Source organism: Salvelinus sp. IW2-2015, linkage group LG14 (genome assembly GCF_002910315.2).
Source record: "Salvelinus sp. IW2-2015 linkage group LG14, ASM291031v2, whole genome shotgun sequence".
NCBI classification, from domain to species: Eukaryota; Metazoa; Chordata; class Actinopteri; order Salmoniformes; family Salmonidae; genus Salvelinus; species Salvelinus sp. IW2-2015.
Window position 1 is genome coordinate 50,555,466 of NC_036854.1, and position 22,515 is coordinate 50,577,980.

General features: G+C 41.6%; 1 protein-coding gene across 1 annotated transcript in view; it reads left to right on the top strand.

Moving 5' to 3' along the window:
• The window catches only part of LOC111973168 (sickle tail protein homolog), a 193,366-nt gene that overhangs the window by 142,694 nt on the left and 28,157 nt on the right, over nucleotides 1-22,515 (top strand). The window contains 2 exon segments of the mRNA XM_070446718.1: nucleotides 2,230-2,428; nucleotides 5,563-5,656. Coding sequence (XP_070302819.1) covers nucleotides 2,230-2,428; nucleotides 5,563-5,656 — 293 coding nt within the window.

The window sequence follows — 22,515 nt, forward strand, 5'->3', positions numbered from 1 at the left end:
CATAGCTCTAGTAATGCCACGGTGGTTCTTCTAAGAGCCAGTCATTTAACTTTGCTGACCTAAACCGAGAGAGTGCTACAGTACAACTCTCATAATCACACTACAATGTAGTCAGCCTCCGAGCCTCTCAGGATTTTGCTTCTTAAAACGTTATTTGAAAATGTAAGCAAAGGACACATCTTAGTTTGAAGTGACTTTAGGTTGACTATTTGTCATTTCATACATTTTGAGTGCCTCTAAATGTGTTGTTTACATTTGGGTACCACACCACTTTGACCAATGTGACAATTAATAGAAGTTATTTTGCATGCTGTTCTGTGCCAAAAGAGGCCTCTTGCTTAGGTTGAAATGCAGACATTTGCGGACACCGCAAGAGAAAGCGTTACGCTAGCAGCAAGGGTTATGGGGCGATGAAGGGCTGGAGAAAAGAGGGCACATTACCCAGCATTCCTCTGGTGGCCGTCCCATATGGACTAAGGTGAAAGTTGCCCCTAAACACTGATCTTAGGAAAGTTAGGCATTTTCCCCACTAATGGTTAAGGCTAGAATTGGGCGAAGGTAAGCTGAGCCTAGATTTGATCCCAGGGGAAACTTCACCCCGTAGCCTCCCACACACACACACCCGCAGTCGTGTCCCCAGAGACATCTGGTCTTCCTTAAGAGCCCTGTGCCAGTAGAAGTAGTGCCTTCAGTCAGAGGACTCCTTAACACAACATTGGAGCTGTAGTCGCTGACATCTACAGTAGGAATTACTCTATTTGAGTGAGTTTCTGTATTCTCTCGATGTTACATATGTGTGTGTAGAAGTGCAACATTATGCTTATACTAAAGTATAGTAGTAGTTGTTTTGGAAGAACTTTTGGATAGTTATTTATTGCTGTACTGCGTTTTGTATTGTAGAAGCGAGGGAGTGTGGGAATTTAAAGAACTCTCTTTATTCTGCATTTGAAGTGAACGTAATTTAAGGGGATTTGGGTCCATTTGGAGAAGCGTTAGAGTAGAGTGTTGAATAGGATGTGACTGCGGTAAAGCCTTGCGAGCTCTAGAAACTAAGGCTGCATCCCAAATGGCACCTCATTCCTTATGTCGTGAGCTACTTTTCACCGGAGTCCATAGGGCTCTGCTCAAGAGTAGTGCACTATATTGGGAATACAGATGTACGGTCTTAATTTGATCACCCTGTTGCAAGAGAACTTTCCTGCAATGCAGAAAATGTCAAACTTGTAGCGTATTTGAGGTTTAAACGTATTTGAGGTTTAAACATTAATTCTAATCTAATCCACAAAATAATGTACATTCTAATCCACAAAATAATGTACATTTCCTGTTTCTGCAGGATTATTTTCCTGCTGTAGCAACCTAGCTCAAATTTAGTTCCTAGTGTGCCATTTGTCAATCAAACAAAGTATATTCTTCTCTGTCCATGTGCTGTGCAGCCACGCCATTTGGTTCTGATTTAAGAGTGGAACCAGACAGAGTGAAACCAGACAATCAGCAACCACATACAGTCCTGCAATCCGACTCCATCTTAGAATTGAGCTGTCTAAAGTCTCCGGAGCTAATAAGGTTCGGTTTTTAGGGAATGTTACAAACGCTGCATGCGAAATAGAATGTGAAGCCCAGTGTGTGTCCCAAATGGCACCCTATTCCCTGTAGGCCCTGGTCAAAAGTAGTGCACTCTCAAGGGAATAGTGTTCCATTTGTGACGCACTACCAGTCATCAAATAATACATGTGGTATTAGGATCATCTGCAAGGTCTTTCATCATAATGAAAAGCTAGTGGCTAACTGCTAACATAACAGTACACCAGGGAAAGAGCGAGTTGGTTCACCAACTGACTACGTTGTTACAAGGAAGCCCTACTATTAGTTATAGAGCCTGAGATGTATGTACCATATAGGGGCTCAGCACTTTATTTCCTGGATCCTCTCTCTCTTTAATGGAGCCTATAGGATCTTTATTATACTACCGGAAACGTCTGGTCTTTAACTCAATGGAAATACACTGAAGATATAGTGTTTGTGCTGTATGTCCGACTGCGTACAACTCATGTGGCCCCACAGTACACAAAGCATGCGTCCCAAATGGCACTCTATTCACTATTCTCTATTCACACAACTTTGAATCGTGACCCATAACACTGATGTCATGTTCCTGTACATGGTTAACAGCCACCAGATCATCATCAACCAATCATTAACTCTTTGGTAACCCTCTCTACTTCCCAGGCGTGCTGTACCTGCAGTACGGAGAGGAGACCAAGCAGATCCGGATGCCCAATGAGATCACCAGTGGCGACACCATCAGGGCTCTGTTTGTGAGTGCCTTCCCCCAGCAGCTCACCATGAAGATGCTGGAGTCTCCGAGTGTGGCCGTCTATGTCAAAGATGACATGAGGAACATGTACTACGAGCTTACTGACGTCAGGTAAATGTTTGTGTGTGTGTGTGTGTTATGTCTCTATTTTCCCACACTGGGTTAGCTAGAGCAGGTCATTTGGGGGTTTCCTCCCTATGTCTCAGTCTCACCCCTGTAAGGTCCTCAGGGTTACCCAGCAGCCTTCCTCTCTCCCCTCCTTAGGCTCTTCCTGTCTAATGAGCTCAACTTACGCAACACAGGAAGTGACCCTCTCCACTTCCCAGTCAACCCAATAGCTGTGTGGATGAAAGACCTCGGGATGTGGAGCCCTACTGTAGTAGACGCTTTAGTTCCAACAACACCTAAACAAACCCAAACAATACAGTCCCAAATGACACCCTAATCCTTATCTAGTGCACTACTTTGGGTTTGCCTATGGGCCCGGGTCAAACGTAGTGCACTACATAGACATTAGGGTGCCATTTTGGGTTGTGAGAACAGTTTTAGAGCCTCTACTTTCTCAAATGTTGTCCCACGTGATGGAAAGTGGAACGTTCTATTGTGGTCGACTTCATGTGTTTTTACACGTGTCCTTCCTGCTCAGTTGGCAGGACAAAAGGATTGGACAATAACCCATAAACAGTCTTGTTTCTTCCAGAGCCACAGATTTAAAGTGAGTGAGGGAGCTGTATCAAAGGTGGCCACAGTCTGGCTTTCTTCTATGTGCAGAAACATGTGCTTGTGCAGAGAGACACTTTTAATGAGTCCCAAATGGCATCATATTCCCTACTTGGTGCACTACTTTTGACCAGGGCACAAAGGAACTCTGGAAAAAAGTAATACACTATGTAGGGAATGGGGTGCCATTTGGGACGTATGTTAAGTGTCTCTTTGCAGAGGCACATGTAGCATTAGCGTTAGCCTTTCTTTTAACACAGAGAGAAAAACGAACACCAGTGAGATTCTGTAAGACAACACTGACCAGGGTTTCTTGCCCTCACAGTCATCCCCACACACAGTCACGTCACCAATCACCCACTTCCTGGTATTATGGGTGTGTTTATGGGAGACAACACTTCATAAAGTCCAACCATATATACAGGGCATTTGGAAAGTATTCAGACCCCTTGACTTTTTCCACATTTTGTTACGTTACAGCCTTATTCTAAAATGGATTCAATTACATTTTTCATCTACACACAATACCCCATAATAACGAAGCGAAAACAGGTTTTTAGAAACTTTTGTGAATGTATAAGAAAAACAGAAGTACCTTATTTATAAAGGTATTCAGACCCTTCGTTATGAGACTCGAAATTGAGCTTGGGTGCATTCTGTTTCCATTGAGCATCCTTGAGCTGTTTCTACAACCTGATTGGAGTCCACCTATGGTAAAATCAATTGATTGGACATGATTTGGAAAGGCACACAATGTTCTATGAAAGGTCCCACAGTTGACAGTGCATGTCAGAGCAGAAACCAAGCCATGAGGTCTAAGGAATTTTCCGAGACAGGATTGGGTCGAGGCACAGATCTGGGGAAATGTCTGCAGCATTGAAGGTCCCAAAGAACAGAGGCCTCCATCATTCTTAAATGGAAGAAGTTTGGACCAAGACTCTTCGCCACCAAGACTCTTCGCCAAACCAAACTGAGCATTCGGGGGAGAAGGGCCTTGGTCAGGGAGGTGACCAAGAACCAGAAGGTCACGCTGACAGAGCTCCAGAGTTCCTCTGTGGAGATGGGAGAACCTTCCAGAAGGACTTCCATCTATGCAGCACTCCACCAATCAGGCCTTTATGGTAGAGTGGCCACTCTTTATGACAGAAGCCACTCCTCAGTAAAAGGCACATGACAGTCCGCTTGAAGTTTGCCAAAAGGCACCTAAAGGCCTGATCTTGAGAAACAAGATTCTCTGGTATGATGAAACCAAGATTGAAAACTTTGGCCTGAATGTCATGCGTCACGTCTGTAGGAAGCCTGGCACCAACCCTAAGATGAAGCATGGTGGTGGCAGCATCATGCTGTGGGGATGTTTTTCAGAGGCAGGGACTGGGAGACTAGTCAGGATCGAGGGAAAGATGAACGGAGCAAAGTACAGAGATATGCTTGATGAAAACCTGCTCCAGAGTGCTCAGGACCTCAGACTGGGGGGGAGGTTCACCTTCCAACAGGACAACAACCCTAAGCACACAGCCGAGACAACGCAAGAGTGGCTTCGGGACAAGTCTCTGCATGTCCTTGAGTGATCTAGCCAGAGCCCGAACTTGAACCCATTCGAACATCTCTGGAGAGATCTGAAAACAGCTGTGCAGCAACGCTCCCCATCCAACCTGACAGAGCTTGAGAGGATCTGCAGAGAAGAATGGGAGAAACTCCCCAAATACAGGTGTGCCAAGCTTGTAGCATCATACCCAAGAAGACTCAAGGCTGTAATCGCTGGCAAATGTGCTTCAACAAAGTACTGAGTAAAGGGTGCGCTTTTTCATCATGGGGTATTGTGTGTAGATTGATGAGGGGGGGAGGCAAAACTATTGAATCCATTTTAGAATAAGGCTGTAAAGTAACAATGTGGAAAAAGCCAAGGGGTCTGAATACTTTCCGAATGCACTGTATACGGATTGCCCAGGGAATGATTTGACAGTGCAAACAGAAGCTGTTTAGTGACTATATTGTATTTTACTATATTTGAATTTCTGTATAGTACAAGCTTTTGGCACACTGGGCAATTATACTCAATTCTGAAGGCTCAAATGGAAAAACAAGTGTTCTCTATCTGTAATGTTCTTGCGGTGGTGGGATGTTTACTTTATGACTATCCGTCATCTTTTTTTTATCAGGGCTGTAAAAGTTGTCACATGTTCGTTCCTCGCAGACTGGTACGGTAGAGCGCAGGAGTACTCGCTGACTCGGAACACATCTAGACAGAGAGAGCTTTACTTAGGAGCTTTATATATTAGAGGAAAACTATTTACCATAACACTACTAAAACATTTTTGGACTAATTGGACATTTTGACACAGCACCGTGATGTCTCAGCCAGTGTACGGTCAGTACACCAGACCACGGACTGTGTATGACATCGCCTTATCAGAGTACACACCAATGTCTCGGTATAGGAGTCTCGCAGCTAGAGGAGACAGACCGCTGTCCGATAGTGATATAATCTGGGCACCTCGTCAAACTTCGGATGTTTCTCTCTACAGGAATATCACGGATCACTCCTGCCTGAAGGTGTACCACAAGGACCCCGCACAAGCCTTCAGTCACGGCCCAAGACCCACCAACGGCGATGCCAGGGTGAGTACTTTACTTTCGCTTTTGTTCACCATCTTCAAACAGCTTAAAATACAATGTTTTTGTTTATGGAAAATATATTTCACAGCGGTTTAGATGATACAATGATTCTCTACACTATAATTGCTTGTTTTGTCACATAAACTGAAATTAGGCGAACTATTATAATTTTAGAAACCAGGAAATGGAGGAGCAATTTCTGCATAGTGCATCTTTTAATTCCTGTCTGAGCAAAGGAATATAGAGGGTCTAATTCTAAGTCCATCCCTACTGTGGTGCTTTTGTAAAAAAAAAATATATATATATACTGTATTTACGACAGGTATTATTATGTGCAATATGCCAGCCATTCCCATGGAAACGGCTCCAGTACAGAATAGGCCATTCTAGTCAGTCTAACGTATAAATAACACCGTCTATGTGGGCCCAACCTCTTCCACCACTCTTCCCCTATCCTCCTCTACCCTCTTCTCTCCTACTTATCATCCCTCCCTCTCAGCATCTAGGTAGAGGAATGACCCCCCCCAACCTCCCGTCTTCCTTGATCTGTTTATGGGGGTCTTCTGTTCATGGGGGTCTTCTGTTCTCCGTGCCTAATTTTGTGGGGATCGAGGGAGCCTTGTGTGTGCTTTAGCGCAGTTCTCCGGAAATAACGGAACTACATTCATGGGGCTTTTCCTTGTCCATTCTTCTCCAAATCTCCTGCTATTCTCCCACAAGGCTGTGGCCTGCTCTCCTCCATGTTGGTTTCCTGTTGATGTAACGGAACTAACGCTCAAAGACCTCATTCCTCGCGTGTTCTAACCCCAAATCCGTTCTGATCATCTGAACTCCATCCTCCCTAGTCCTCTTGGATGCTTCATCTATCTAGCCAAGAGGAGTCTCCTCCATGTGTACTTTTGCCCAGAGCCCTATTGGGTCCTGGTTAAAAGATGGGCACTGTATAGGGAATAGAGTGCCTTTTTGGGATGCAAAACAGGAGTGTTATTGCAGTTATTCCAATCACAACAACCCTTTCAATGAGCCCAGCATCATGTATTGTGTCTTTGTAGAGAGACGGCAGCTTTGCTTGATGGGAAGTGGAGTGTGCTGACAGATTCTGTAGTGTTTTAATTTAGTAGTAGAGTAAAGTATCATTGAGTCTTAAGTCTAGGGACTACTATTGATTAATTCTCTCTGTTATTTATGAAACTGTGCTTCAGTCTGCCTCTATTTCCTACTGTATAAGCATACACCGTGTAGTAGAGTATTTTACTGAAATGAATCGAACACATAGGATACCAAGGAGAAACCACCATTTCTAAAACAACTACTGCATGCACGGCAGAACATTTAAGAAATAACCATTGATTGCTCTACTGTTGATTGTTTAACAGGAAGTAGACATATGTTATGAGCAGTGTTATAAAAAGTGAACACACTCACCCACCCACATACACACACACACACACACACGCGCACACTGCATGAATACGCAACCCAGTTCTCATGAGCTGTCTTATCAGTTCTGTCATTGTTTAACCCTCAGGAGCAAGTCACACACTCATTCTGTCTCTCTAGACTACTGGACTACTCTAGGAGACTTATGGGCGTTGTCTTCCACACATACGCTCACGCACAGGTGGCACACACACACCCGCACAGGTTTGAGTTTATTTGTTCTGGCCTAGGCACTGGCGGTGGCCGCTTTGATGATGTTTGAATCCCAGATTGTTCCTTTAACAGACCATATGAGTTAGGCAATGGACTTTGATCTCATCCAGGGATGGGCAAAAATGACAAAATACAATTATAAAATAAAAATACAAAATGCCATGAAGATCAATGTATCAAAATGAACTACACAATACTTGTATTTGAAATACATATTTTAATGACTTCCAAGTGTTCTATCATTTGAATTACTCTGGGCTGTATTTTGTAATGTATTTAATTAAAATACAAAAATACATTTGCAGGTAGCTGGCCCGAACAGCAACAACATTCTCAGTACCAAAAAAAAAGAGACTTCTGATACCAATTGTTATGAATTTTATGAATAATGACTAAATGATGTATACATTTAACGTAGAACTATAACTAACAGAATTCTACCCTGTCTCTGTATAATGATAAATAATGTTTGTCCATAAGAAAGAGGGACTGTTAGCAGGCAAGGAACTGTGTCAAACAACTTGTGACCACTGTGGAACTGATAACAGGGAAGGAAGTCTCCCCACCCAGGGAGGGGAGAGACCTTGGGCTTGTAGTAGATTGTATAACAGGTGGCAGGCAATATATGAGAAGGATAAGACTTGTAAACTATATTGTCATTGTTTCTGAGAGGAGGGACATTTATGACGAAATGTGAGGTATATAGACCAATGTACAGGAAATGAAAAGCAGAGCTCTTGTAAATAAACATGCTCACTATGGTAAACTGGCCTCTGTCTGTTTCATTTTAATAAGAACCTTACAAAATCTTAGTAACAGACAGAGTATTTTAATTGAAGTTCAGTTTATGAACATTGAGAACAAAATTCTCACGACACCAATGCAGGGGAAAAGCAGGGCCACAAAATGTATACAACTTACAGTATTTTGAAAATACAAAATACATTGGAGTGTAGTTCAGCCCAGTGTAATTCAAAGACAAAAATACTCAGAAGTCATTCAAATACGTATTTCAAGTACAGTACATGTAACAGAAATATGACACTTGCAATAAGTTGTTCTGGGATTCAAACAGCAAAGCGGTTAGATTCTTCAATAATCAATGGCTTTATTTAATTTAAATTTGATAATCCATATATTTATATGTATGTATTCTTATTCCATTCCTTTACTTAGATTTGTGTGTAATAGGTAGATGTTGTGGAATTGTTCGATTACATGTTAGAAATTGCTGCACTGTGGGAACGAGAAGCACAAGCATTTCGCTACACTTGCAATAGCAGCTGCTAATCATGTGTACGTGACCAATAAAATTTGATTTGATTTTGATTTAAAAGTCCCAAAATTGATGTACCAATCCCAGATCACTCATTTATATGCCTGCTCATGAAGTGATACAGCTATAATAGTGTATACAGGGCATTCGGAAAGTATTCAGACCCCTTGACTTTTTCCACATTTTGTTACGTTACAGCCTTGTTCTAAAATGTATTAAATAAAAAAAAATCCTCATCAATCTACACAGACATAACAAAGCAAAACGTTTTTTTGCATTTTTTTTCAAATGTATTAAAAATATAAAACAGATACCTTATTTACATAAGTATTCAGACCCTTTGCTATAAGACTCAAAATTGAGCTCCGGTGCATCCTGTTTACATTGATCATTCTTGATGTTTCTACAACTTGATTGGAGTCCACCTGTGGTAAATTCAATTGATTGGACATGATTTGGAAAGACACACACCTGTCTATATAAGGTCCCACAGTAACAGTGCATGTCAGAGCAAAAACAAAGCCATGAGGTTGAAGGAATTGTCCGTAGAGCTCTGAGACTGGATTGTGTCAAGGCACATATCTAGGGAAGGGTACCATAAAATGTCTGGCGCATTGAAGGTCCCCAAGAACACAGTGGCCACCATCATTCTTAAATGGAAGAAGTTTGGAACCATCAAGACTTTTCCTAGAGCTGGCCACCCGGGCCAAACTGAGCATGAAGGGAGTTTACCAAAAACCAGATGGTCACTCTGACAGAACTCTATAGTTCCTCTGTGGAGATAGGAGAACCTTCCAGAAGGACAACCATCTCTGCAGCACTCCACCCATCAGGCCTTTATGGTAGAGTAGCCAGACGGAAGCCACTCCTCAGTAAAAGGCACATGACAGCTTGCTTGGAGTTTGCCAAAAGGCACCTAAAGGACTCTCAGACCATGAGAAACAAGATTCTCTGGTCTGATGAAACCAAGATTGGACTGAATGCAAAGCGTCACATCTGGAGGAAACCTGGCACCATCCCAATGGTGAAGCACGGGGGTGGCAGCATCATGCTGTGGGGATGTTTTTCAGCGACAGGGACTGGGAGACTAGTCAGGATCGAGGGATAGATGAACAGAGCAAAGTTCAGAGAGATCCTTGATGAAACCTGCTCCAGAGCGCCTCAGGACCTCAGACTGGGGTGAAGGTTCACCTTCCAACAGGACAACGACCCTAAGCACACAGCCGAGACAACATAGAAGTGGCTTCGGGACAAGTCTCTGAATGCCCTTGAGTGGCCCAGCCAGAGCCCGAACTTGAACCCAATCGAACATCTCTGGAGAAACCTGAAAATAGCTGTGCAGCGACGCTCCCCATCCAACCCAACAGAGCTTGAGAGGATCTGCAGAAAAAAATGAGAAACTCCCCAAATACAGGTGTGCCAAGCCTATAGTGTCATACCCAAGAAGACTCAAGGCTGTAATCGATGCCAAAAGTACTTCAACAAAGTACTGAGTAAAGTGTAAAGGGCAAGGTGACCGGAAGCATGACCGAATACAAACAGTGTAGCTATTCTCTCCGCAAGGCAATCAAACAGGCTAAGTCCCAGTACAGAGACAAAATCGAGTCGCAATTCAACAGCTCAGACACAAGCAGGTATGTGGCAGTCTACAGTCAATCACGGATTACAAAAAGAAAACCAGCCCGTCGCGGACCAGGATGTCTTGCTCCCAGACAGGCTAAACAACTTTTTTTCCGCTTTGAGGACAATACAGTGCCACTGACACGGCCCCCTACCAAAACCTGCGGCTCTCCTTCACTGCACCGAGGTGAGTAAAACATTTAAACGTGTTAACCCTCGCAAGGCTCAGGCCCAGACGGAATTCCCAGCCGCGTCCTCAGAGCATGCGCAGACCAGCTGGCTGTGTGTTTACGGACATATTCAATCAATCTCTTATCCCAGTCTGCTGTTCCTCACAAGTGCTCACAGAGGCGCACCATTGTTTCCGTGTTCCAAAAAGCTAAGTAACTGAGCTAATACGACTACGCGTCCCTCGTTAGCACTCATTCCTGTCATCATGACGTGCTTTGAGAGACTAAGTCAGACATATCACCTCCACCATCTAGACCGGACACCTGAACCCACTCAATTTGCTGTACGCGACCGCAATAGGCCACAACAGACGCAATCGAACCACACTGCACACACTGCCGTAAACCCATCTGGACAAGAGGAATACTCATGTGACTGCTGTTCATCGAGTTACAGCTCAGCATTTAACACTCATAGCTACCCCTAAACTCGTCATCAACTCCGACCCTGCCTGTGCGACGGATCCTGGACTCCTGACGGGCCCCCCAGGTGGTGACGTAGGTAATAACATTCTTCCACCCCGCTGATCTCGCAACACTGCGGCCCCAAGGGGTGTTTCTCAGCCCTCTCCTGTACCCCTGTTCACCCACGACTGCGTGGCCTGCACCTCCAACCTCAGAGTCATCAATGGTTTGCGGACTGAGCACTAGCAGTAGTGTAGGCTTGATTACCAACTAACGACGAGACGCGCTAATCAGGGAGGATGTGAAGGCCTCGGAGTGGTGTGTCAGGAAAATAACCTTCAACACTCAACGTCAACATAACAAATGGAGATGATTGTGGACTTCATGGTAAACAGCAACGAGACCCCCCCTATCCACTATCGCATCGGGTCGTAGTGAGAGGTGGAAATTTTAATGTTCCTCGGTTTGTACACAGTCGACGGACAAACTAATTGTCCACCCACACAGCAGTGTTGTGAAGAAGGCGCAGCCTAGCGGCCTCTTCAACCTTCAGGAGGGCTGAAGGAAATTCGGCTTGTTCACCAAAAGCACTCACACCAATACCTCTACAAGATGCACAATCGAGAGCATCCTGTCGTGGCTGTATCACCGCCTGGTGTACTGGCAACTGCTCTCCCCACAAACCGTAAGCTCTCCAGAGGGTAGTGATGGTCTGCAGAACGCATCACCGGGAGAAACTACCTTGCCCTCCAGGAAACACCTACACACCCATGTCCACAGGAAGGCCATCAAAGCATCATTCGAAGGACAACAACCACCCAAGCCCACTCCTGTTTCACCCCGCTACATACCAGAACGATCCAGTTATCATGTGCATCAAAGCAGGCGATCCGAGAGACTCAAAAAACAGTTCTATCTCAAGGCCATCAGACTGTTAAAACAGCCACCACTAACATTTAGCAGCGCCGCTAGCCAACATATTTGATCAACTCCAGCCACTTTTAAAAATGGAATTATGGAAATTTGTAAAAATTACCACTAGCCACTTTAAACAATGCCACTTAGATATAATAGTTTACATACCCTACATTTTACCCATCTCATATGTATTATACTGTACTCCTATATCATCTACTGCATCTTGGCTCTTTATGTAATACATGCTACCACTAGCCCACTTTCAAACTATTGCCACTTTATGTTTTACAATTACCCTACAGTACTCATTCTCGATTATGTATATACCGTACTCTATACAATCTACTGCCATCTTCCTTATGGCCGTTCTGTTTACCACCACTCATTCATATATCTTTATGTACATATTCTTCATCCCTTTACACTGTGTGTGTGTGTATAATAGTAGTTGTGGAATTTAGGTTAGGAATTACTTGTTGGTTATTACTGCATTGTCGGAACTAGAAGCACAAGCATTTCGCTACACTCGCATTAACATCTGCTAACCATGTGTATGTGACTAATAAAATTTGATTTGATTTGATTTGAATACTTATGTAAATGTGATAATTGTTTTTTGTTTTTTTATAAATTTGCATACATTTCTAACAACCTGTTTTTGCTTTGTCATTATGGGGTATTGTTTGTAGGTTGATGAGGGGTGGATGGCGGACAACGTAATCAATTTTAGAATGAGGCTGCGATGTAACAAAAAGTCAAGGGGTCTGAATACTTTCCGAATGCACCATAGTGTTCTGAAAAATGAAGTGGACATTTGTAGTGGCTGGTGTGCAAATACTTTCTGCTTGAAATTGACAAGTGAATCAAATTCATGCAACATTGATCCATGCCAATTTTGTACCATTACTATATATACAGTATAATTAATGCCTGTATGAATTAACTGTTGTTTCTATGCCATTGAGCCATTAGCTTATGGCAGGTTGCCCTTTTTAAATGCAGACTGTGCAAAGTCATACATTTTAATACTGAAGCACACACACATACAGGCAAGGTATACAGTGGCTTTATTCCTGACAGATGTGAAGCTGAGAGTGCAGGTGTTTTGTCTAGAACATTTGCGAGACAAAGGAGCTTTTCTTATGCATCCTCGCGTTAGCAGCTCCTCTTCGCTGTGAAACCAAAACCTGGCATACGAGGAAAAGGGCAAATGCAGAACAATAACCAATCGAGTGGTGCACCTGTTCGAACAAAATGTTTTGATTGGAGTGGAAGAACACTGCTGCACGCCTCAGTAGGGCTAAGCAGTGTCCTGTCTCCTCTAAAGAAATGATCAGATACACACACTGCATTGATTATGTCTATCGACAGTAAAGTCAGTGAGAAATCATTTCTGCTATTGGTCTCCATTTTGTTTTGTTCTCCTCTAAGAGATTGTTTCCCAATGTTTTGGGGGTTAAATATAGGGTTTCGAGTCTCATTGCAACAATCAAACTGCTATGAGATCGAGTTGGAGATACTGACTAGATGCTAGCTAAGATAACGTTGTTTTTTGTGTGTTTATTTTACTCTGCCTGCTAACACGCTGGATGATTCAGAATCCATTGAAGAGCTTGAACGATTCATTGACGAGAGGTACTTACGAACTCAAAGAAACATGTCGCTGGTTTCGGAGGATTCAAGCATTGTTAAGGACAACAAACCCAATCAACAAAACAAACCAAATCCAAGTTGGCCAAGCGGTATCAACGATGGCACCAAACCATCCCCAAGCAAGAGGGCGCGTGTGGAGAGAGGTTTTTGGATGTTGACTTGTTAAAATCCATCAATGAACGGCTTGCCAAACATGATATCTTGGATATACTACGAGAGGACATCAATGCATTATGTGCCAGTCTAGAATTCAGCCAATGTCAGATTGATTATCTAAGGAAAGAGAACACAGAGCTGAAAGGTACTATAGACTCTATTCATGGCAAGGTGGAGGTGGTGCAAAGGGAGAACAAACAACGTAAAGAAACCTTGCTTGATGTACAGTGTCGATCAATGCGGGACAATCTAATATTTTCAGGGATACTGGAGAATGACAACAGCAGAGGCTGTGAGGACACAGTCCGAGACTTTATGTCAAATCAACTGAATAGTTGAGTTGACATAAAGTCAACTCAACTATTCCATAGAATGGGTAAGGCCTCTGGGAATAGGCCATGGGATATTATTGCATGTTTTGACCAATTTAAGCAAAAGGAAATGACGAACAGCAGGGGCAGAGAACTCAGAAACACTGATTTAGGAATGAATGATCACTTCCCCACCGAGATCAATGAACAGATATATATATATTTTTTTATCCCATCATGAAGGAAAAGCGTTGCCTGAATCAACGAGTCTCCATGGTGATGGATAAACTTTACATCAACTGGCAACTGTATCGGGACTCTAGAGTAACTCCCTGGCAATTTTAATTCAACGTTCAAATGTGAGTTTGTGTGTTGTAGTGTATCATGACAACTTCAACTATAACTAGTACATACTCTATTGATCTCCACTTGATAAGGAAAGGGTTGCATATAGCTCAGGTTAGTGTATGTAGCCTTCCTAACAAAATACATGAGGTTTTTAACTTGTTCAACATAAATAATATTCATATCTTGGCCTTGACCAAAACGCATTAAGATTCATCTGTAAATGATGGACAAATTAAAGTCTACTGAGAAGGGACAGGAATAGGAATGATGGGGGTGTAGCACTGTATATTCAGAATCATATACCTTTTAAGAGGAGGGATGACCTTAATGTATGTCAAATAGAGGCACTATGGGCTCAGGTACATCTGCCTCACCAGGCACCCATATTGGTAGGATGTGTGTATAGACCTCCTAGCTCTAAGGTGTCCTATCTGGATGACTTATGCACTGGGTTTGACCAGGCCACAGATAGCAACAGAGATGTATTTATCTTGGGTGATTTTAATATAAATTGGAAGGAGCACAATAATTCGAATAGAACAAAATTGATGAGATATGCCAAGAACTGTGGTTTGAAACAAATGGTTAATGATACTACTAGATCTTCAATTAAGTTGGGTCACCGTTCAGACACATGCATTGATCTGATTTTCTGTAATATACCATTGCAATGCTTAAAAGCCAGATCAATGCCAGTGGGCTGGACAGACCATAATATTGTGACCATAACCATGAACACCAAGGTTCCAAAGAAACCCCCAAGGATTGTGGTCAAGAGAAATGTTAAAACATTTAATCATGAGCTATTTCAAAATGTTTTGGCTGCTGTACCCTGGGAGCTGATTTATCTAGAGGATGGTTTAAACTACGCTACAGAATGTTTTATTGATTTTCTCACTGAGGTAATGGACCATCATGCACCAGTAAGAAAGGGTACTGTTGGGGCTCGTCCATCTCCATGGATTGATGTTGAACTGGGTGAGGCTTTTTCTCAAAGAAATATAGCAAAAGTCTTAGCAGCCAAATCTGAACTAGAAATTGATGAACAGAATTATAGAACATTTACGTAATTATGCAGTTAAATTGAATCGTAAGAAAAAACTGTTATTTTACAACAACGCTTTTATTGATTGTAAAAAGGTATGGAATACAGTTAAGGGCTTACTTGGTGCATCTATCTCATCATGCCCGTCTAGTGTGGAGGTTGACGGGAGAACAATCACAAAACCAGCTGATATTGCCAATCGTTTTGCAGATTTTTTCTTTTTTTTTTTACAAAGAAAATTTATTTACTGAGCAATAATGTGAACACACATTCTTCCAAACAAACTATTGTCCAATGGATTGATGATCATATTATGAGCAACCAAGACCTGCTCTTTTAGTCTAGAAATGGTGTCAGTAGAGGAGGTGTTAAACCTATTGAAGTCATTACCCGATGGTAAATCTACAGGTTATGATCTTCTGGACCATTTTTTACTTCGCTGTGCTGCTCCCCAGATTGCAGTTCCACTGAAATACATTTTTAATTGGTCACTGGAAAAGGGGATGTTTGCAAATGTATGGAAGCATGCGAAACTGTGTCCTATTCCGAAAGACAGCAAACAACCCATTACGCCTGCCGATAGTCGACCAATTAGTCTACTCCCTTCACTCAGCAAGATATTGGAGGGTATTGTGAGGAGACAAATATGGGAGTACATGGAAAGAATGATCTGATTACAGAAATCAGCATGCTTATTGAAAAAACCCATTCCACTGCATTGGTTGACATGACTGACCAGTGGCTCAATGCTATGGATAATGGCAGGTTTGTGGGTGTACTATTTTTAGATTTTAGTGCAGCATTTGATTTAGTGGATCGTGAAATAATTCGGACAAAATGAATGCATTATGGAGGTAGCATTGAATTGGGTACAGTCATATCTAACTGGCAGGAAACAGTTCACCTACAGTTCAAGTTGGAAGTTTACATACACTTAGGTTGGAGTCATTTAAACTAGATTTTCAACCACTCCACAAATGTATTGTTAACAAACTATGGTTTTGGCAAGTCGGTTAGTATATCTACTTTGTACATGACACAAGTCATTTTTCCAACAATTGTTTACAGACAGATTATTACACTTATAACTCACTGTATCACAATTCCAGTGTGTCAGAAGTTTACATACAGAAAGTTGACTGTGCCTTTAAACAGCTTGGAAAATTCCAGAAAACGATGTCATGGCTTTAGATGCTTCTGACAGGATAATTGACATCATTTGAGTCCATTGGAGGTGTACCTGTGGATGTATTTCAAGGCCTACCTTCGAACTCACTGCCTCTTTGCTTGACATCATGGGAAAATCAAAAGAAATCAGCCAAGACCTCAGAAAATAAATTGTAGACCTCCACAAGTCTGGTTCATCCTCGGAGCAATTTCCAAATGCCTGAAGGTACCACGTTCATCTGTACAAACAACAGTATGCAAGTATAAACACCATGGGACCGTGGTCATACCAGCCGTCATACCGCTCAGGAAGGAGACGCGTTCTGTCTCCTAGAGATTAATGTACTTTGGTTGGAAAAGTGCAAATCAATCCCAGAACAACAGCAAAGGACCTTGTGAAAATGCTGGAGGAAACAGGTACAAAAGTATATATCCACAGTAAAACGAGTCCTATATCGACATACCTGAAAGGCCGCTCCGCAAGGAAGAAGCCACTGCTCCAAAACCGCCATAGAAAAGCCAGACTACGGTTTGCAACTACACATAGGGACAAAGATTGCACTTTTTGGAGAAATGTCCTCTGGTCTGATGAAACAAAAATAGAAATGTTGGCCATAATGACCATCGTTCTGTTTGGAGGAAAAAGGGGGAGGCTTGCAAGCCAAAGAACACCATCCCAACCGTGAAGCACAGGGGGGGCAGCATCATGTTGTGGGGGTGCTTTGCTGCAGGAGGGACTGGTGCACTTCACAAAATAGATGGAATTATGAGAAAGGAAAATTAAGTGGATATATGGAAGCAACATCTCAAGACATCAGTCAGGAAGTTAAAGCTTGGTCGCAAATGGGTCTTCCGAATGGTCAATGATCCCAAGCATACTTCCAAAGCTGTGGCAAAATGGCTTAAGGACAACAAAGTGAAGGTATTGGAGTGGCCATCACAAAGCCCTGACCTCAATCCTATAGAAAATTTGTGGGCAGAACTGAAAAAGTGTTTGCGAGCAAGGAGGCCTACAAACCTGACTCGTTACACCAGCTCTGTCAGGAGGAAGGGGCCAAAATTCACCAAACTTATTGTGGGAAGCTTGTGGAAGGCTACCCAAAACGTTTGACCCAAGTTAAACAATTTAAAGGCAATGCTACCAAATACTAATTGAGTGTATGTAAACTTCTGACCCACTGGGAATGTGATGAAAGAAATAAAAGCTGAAATAAATCATTATCTACTATTATTCTGACATTTCACATTCTTAAAATAAAGTGGTGATCCTAACTGACCTAAGACAGGGAATTTGTACTGGGATTAAATGTCAGGAATTGTGAAAAACTGCGTTTAAATGTATTTGGCTAAGGTGTATGTAAACGTCCGACTTCAACTGTATATCAATGGTTCACTTTCTTCCCCTCATGCTTTAAACTGTGGAATACTGCAGGGCAGCTGCCTTGGGCCACTTCATTATTTAATATATACCATGACCTTCCTTATGAAGTTCAAGCTACCATATTTGCAGATGATACTACAATTTATGCAGCAAGACAATTGGTTCAACAGGTACAGCAAGCTTTACAAGGAGATTTGGAGAATATCAGGGAGTGGGTTTGCCGGGAACAAACTTGTTTTAAACACCAAGAAAACCGAAGTTATGTTGGTCATTTCCACTAGGAAAAGGCCAACACAGCATGGGATACAATGAAGTATGGGAGGAGTACAAATTGAGGAAGTGTCAGAAACCAAACTACTAGGAGTGCAGCTAGACAACTGCTTATCATGGTCATCTCAAATAACTCATCTATGTAAAAATAAATATTAAAACAGCATGCATGAACAGAAGGATAGCTAAATATTTACCAGGACAGATTCTTAAGCAAATAACACAAGCATTAATTGAGAGTCAAGTGAATTACTGTTCTGTGTCCTGGGGAAATGCATCATCAAGTGAAATTAGGAGGCTGCAAATTGCACAGAACAAAGCAGCAAGGATTGTTTTAAGGTGGATATATGGTTCTCCTGTTGTAGAAATGCGCAATGCTCTTGGTTGGTCATCAATCAACAAGATAATTGAAAAAAACATGCTTATTTTATAATATACACCATTTAAAACAGCCAAACTCTGGTATTCAGTTGGTAAGAGACAGACATTCAGTAAATACTAGGAATAGATTGTCCACCATCTGTGTTATCCAGACAGAAAAGAGAAATAGGCAAAAATAACATTTTGATTTAGAGCAAAAAGAAATGGAATAATTTAACTGAGCAAACCAGAAACCTTTCAATATATACATTTAAACAATACTTTAAAACCATTTAAATATAATACATAGGAAAGTTGTGCTGGACTATGGTAGATGAAGAATCAATATATATTTTTAGACTGAGTATTTATCGGGTCAATATGTTTGTCTATTATGTCTGTTTGTAACATTGTGTTATATGTGAAAATGTGTACGTATTATAAATTGTATTTTAATGTTTAAGGACTCTTGGAAGATTAGTCCAAATGAGATCAAAATATATTAGTGGGGTTAAATAAGTTAGCGGTAGCCATGCTCATATGTTGACAGTTTCCCCAGTGCGTGTGTGCAACAGTTAATCAGTAAGCTTGCATGCTTCATTTAAATCAGGGAGTTGTAACAGAGGTGACTGGAATAAAACACATAATTTCCACTACACATAAGCCACACATGCCTGACAGTCAAGTAGCCTATTTATGCATCACTGTTTTATTCAAGGCAAAATAAATACTCTGTGTTTGTAATGTTCAGAGTCAGAAAGCAGCAAAACACTGCTTAGAGTCATCTATCTACATCGAACAAAATAAAGCTTCTTAAATGGTTCTTCCTCAGCTCTTAAGGTTCCTCGGAGAACTCTTGCCCGATAAAGAACCTTTGAGTTAAGTGTGGGGTTCTTGACGTGGCATCGACGGTTCTTCAGAATTCTAATAGGTTCTTGAAATGTATGGAAACCTGCAGATGTGTCCCATTTCATAACACACAGAAAATTGCACAGTGTTAACTAGTGTTGATTTTTCAGTGTAACACTGTCAACAGGGCCGGATTAATAAATCATAGGCCCCGGGGCTTAGTTTTATTTTATAGGTCCAGAAATCTGCCTTTAAAAAAAAAAACGAATTTCATTCAATTCTACGTCATTTACATGATCGAAGACATCTGAATCTTTTGTAATACCACACAAATGACTGAAATTAGTGGCTACTCTGACAAACAAAACAATTCAAACAAACAATAGCTCAGGCCAATGAAGCGACACACAGATTATACAATATTAGGAGGACATATACAGTATATGCAGTATATCATAGGCTACTAAATACAATTTTCAGTTGCACACTGACTCACCTAATGATGAAGATGAAACCATAGGCTACTCGCGTTGATGGCCGGTGTGCTCGTGGTGGCAATAGTCACTACGAGACAGTATGTCTATATCTCAAGATGAGGTACTTTGAAAAACAGTGCTGCTGTTCGCAGAAAATTGGCAGTCGTTGAGACAAATGTTTTATATCGGTTCTACAGAAAGACTAGTCTTCTCTTCTCAGCAGTAGGCATTTGCTTTCCAAACCGTAAGTTTTTCCCTGCGATTTGTATTTTGAAATCTGCAAAAGGCAAACAGACAGCCGCAGCCAACCATAGAAATACAATCCATAGATGGCAGTTCCCATTCAAGTCAGGACAGTGTACCAATGAGTTTAACAGTCAAATTGCCAGGCTAAGAGGTTACAAAACCCTTCTATGGGTTATTATATGTCTATGGCCACAACGTAACAAGCTGCATCTTTGGAACGCATACTGCCCAAACTGCGGCCTTCCTGACTGTAGGCATACCGGTAACTGCCAAAATAAAGGAAACACTTGAGTAAACGAGGGATACATATATGTTATAGTGTGGTGTGCATTTTCCTGGAATGGTTTAGTTCCACTTGTAGAATCTATGCCAAGGCGCATTGAAGCTGTTCTGGCAGCTCGTGGTGACCCAACACCATTTTAAGACCCTTTATGTTGGTGTTATTTTGGCAGATACCTGATACCTGCATGTGCTTGTGATAAAACTTCAGCCACATGTCTTTTTTAAAAACTATTGATCCTCTGTGGCTGAATTATTTTTGAGCACTGAGAGCGGCCTACTGTGGTTGGGCCCTGACTCACACAATTGACCAGTCACAATGTGTATTTAAAATGTTTTATTAATCAGTTACTCAAGGCAGGGCCTATCATTTACCCACGTGGGCCCCCTACATCCTATCCTCCCCCATCTGATGATTAGCAGAGCTGTCTATACTCCTTGAGAGTGGGCTCCTGAGTCCTACTGTGGTTTGTGGTTGCAGTAAAATATATATATATATTATACAGTAATCCCTCGTTTATCGCGGGGGTTACGTTCCGAAAATGACCCGCGATAAGTGAAATCCGCGAAATAGAAAAACAATTTTTTTTTACAATTAGCAACTATTACATGTATACAAATACAGTGACTCACGTGTAGGCCGTTTCGTCGACATTATGGGTTTAGGAGATGTTCGAAATTACAAGATAATTTGGCCAACTTAATGTAAATTTGCCAAGCTGTTTTATGTACGTACACATAACTGCACGAGACGACAAAATGATAGCACAATTCGTAGCATGTTTTGATACAAGAAGCGGGAGTGAGTTTTTAGCGAATCAGAATGCAGAGCACAATGCACCAAAAAAAAAAAAAAAATGCATTATGAAAATCCGCGAAATAGCGAATCCGCGATAAGTGAACCGCGAAGTGGCGAGGGATCACTGTATATATAATATATACTGTATATATTTCCTTTATTACTTTTTGTAATAATAATTGGGCTCCCCACGGGCCTTGGCCCAGGGGCTTCAGTTAAGCCCCTGCATTAACCTGGCCCTGAATGTAAAGAGTTAAATTAACACTCAGTGGTGTTAAAGAACCCCAGAGTTGAACCAAAACCAAAACCACACCCATCATTATCATATTTCCCAGCATGCTCTATTGCAGGTTGATTTGTTTGAAAATAGTTTTTTTCAATATCTATGTTTTTGCGTGTACATTCATTGATTAAATAATCGTATGTTTTTCAAATATAAATAATATACATTTGTCTAAACTATTGCTGTTACTTGGACTTATTGCACGCGTTACTGAGATGGTTGTTCCACTTTAGATGTTTACGGTAGTCTTATATCTTCGTGTTCTCAACCCTGGCAGTCATTCTGAAAGCAGGTCGTGTGTGACAAAAAAAGTCCAAACTCTGGCTGGATTCCTGTAGGGGTTACACATTCAGGCCATTGTATTAGGGTAAAACTAGGCCCTCAAAAGCAGGCCTTGTGAAAAAAAAGATCTAAATCTCGAAGGGGGATTCTAAAGATGGTCAATGTAATATATACTGTATAAAATACCATCATGTTTTTGTGTTTCAGAAACGATTAAGTGTCTACTGAATGGTTCTTTCTAAAAGTGAACAGCAGTGGGGAGGGTGTGACAGCTGATGTGTGTGAGAGAGGTGAAAAGTCTGTATCACTGAACAAAGACTCCCGACTGGGCTGCATCCACAGCCAACAAAGACAAACTCATTGGTTGATTAGTGAAAACACCCTTTCTATAAATATGTTAAAGGAAATTCTGTCCGGGATTCTTCTATTCAAAGGCTCTGGAACAACATGTAATAGAGAAAAAATGGAAACCACAAGCTATGGAGTTCAAAAACTTTAGAGGTCAAATATTTTCACACGTCTCTTTTGGAAATGCTCAATGTTAAAACTGTTTTGGTTTGATAGGATTATTACAAGGTGGACATCGTACTGCATGTATGTCCTAACAAAGCAAAAGCGCCAGGTAGTTGTATGAAGTTGGACACAGCTGTTCTATGCTGTTTGTGATGGCTTGTCAATCCTAAACAGATGTTATACCTGAAACGATGCATTCCTTTCATCCTCTTGAAAGACCACGTTGCATTTTCAACAGCGTGACCTTATAAGGCAGGAGGTCCAGGTTGGTCCGCAGACATATAAAACATGGCCTTTTTTAATAAATAAACAAACGCATCTGAAGATGTGGGGAGAACTAGT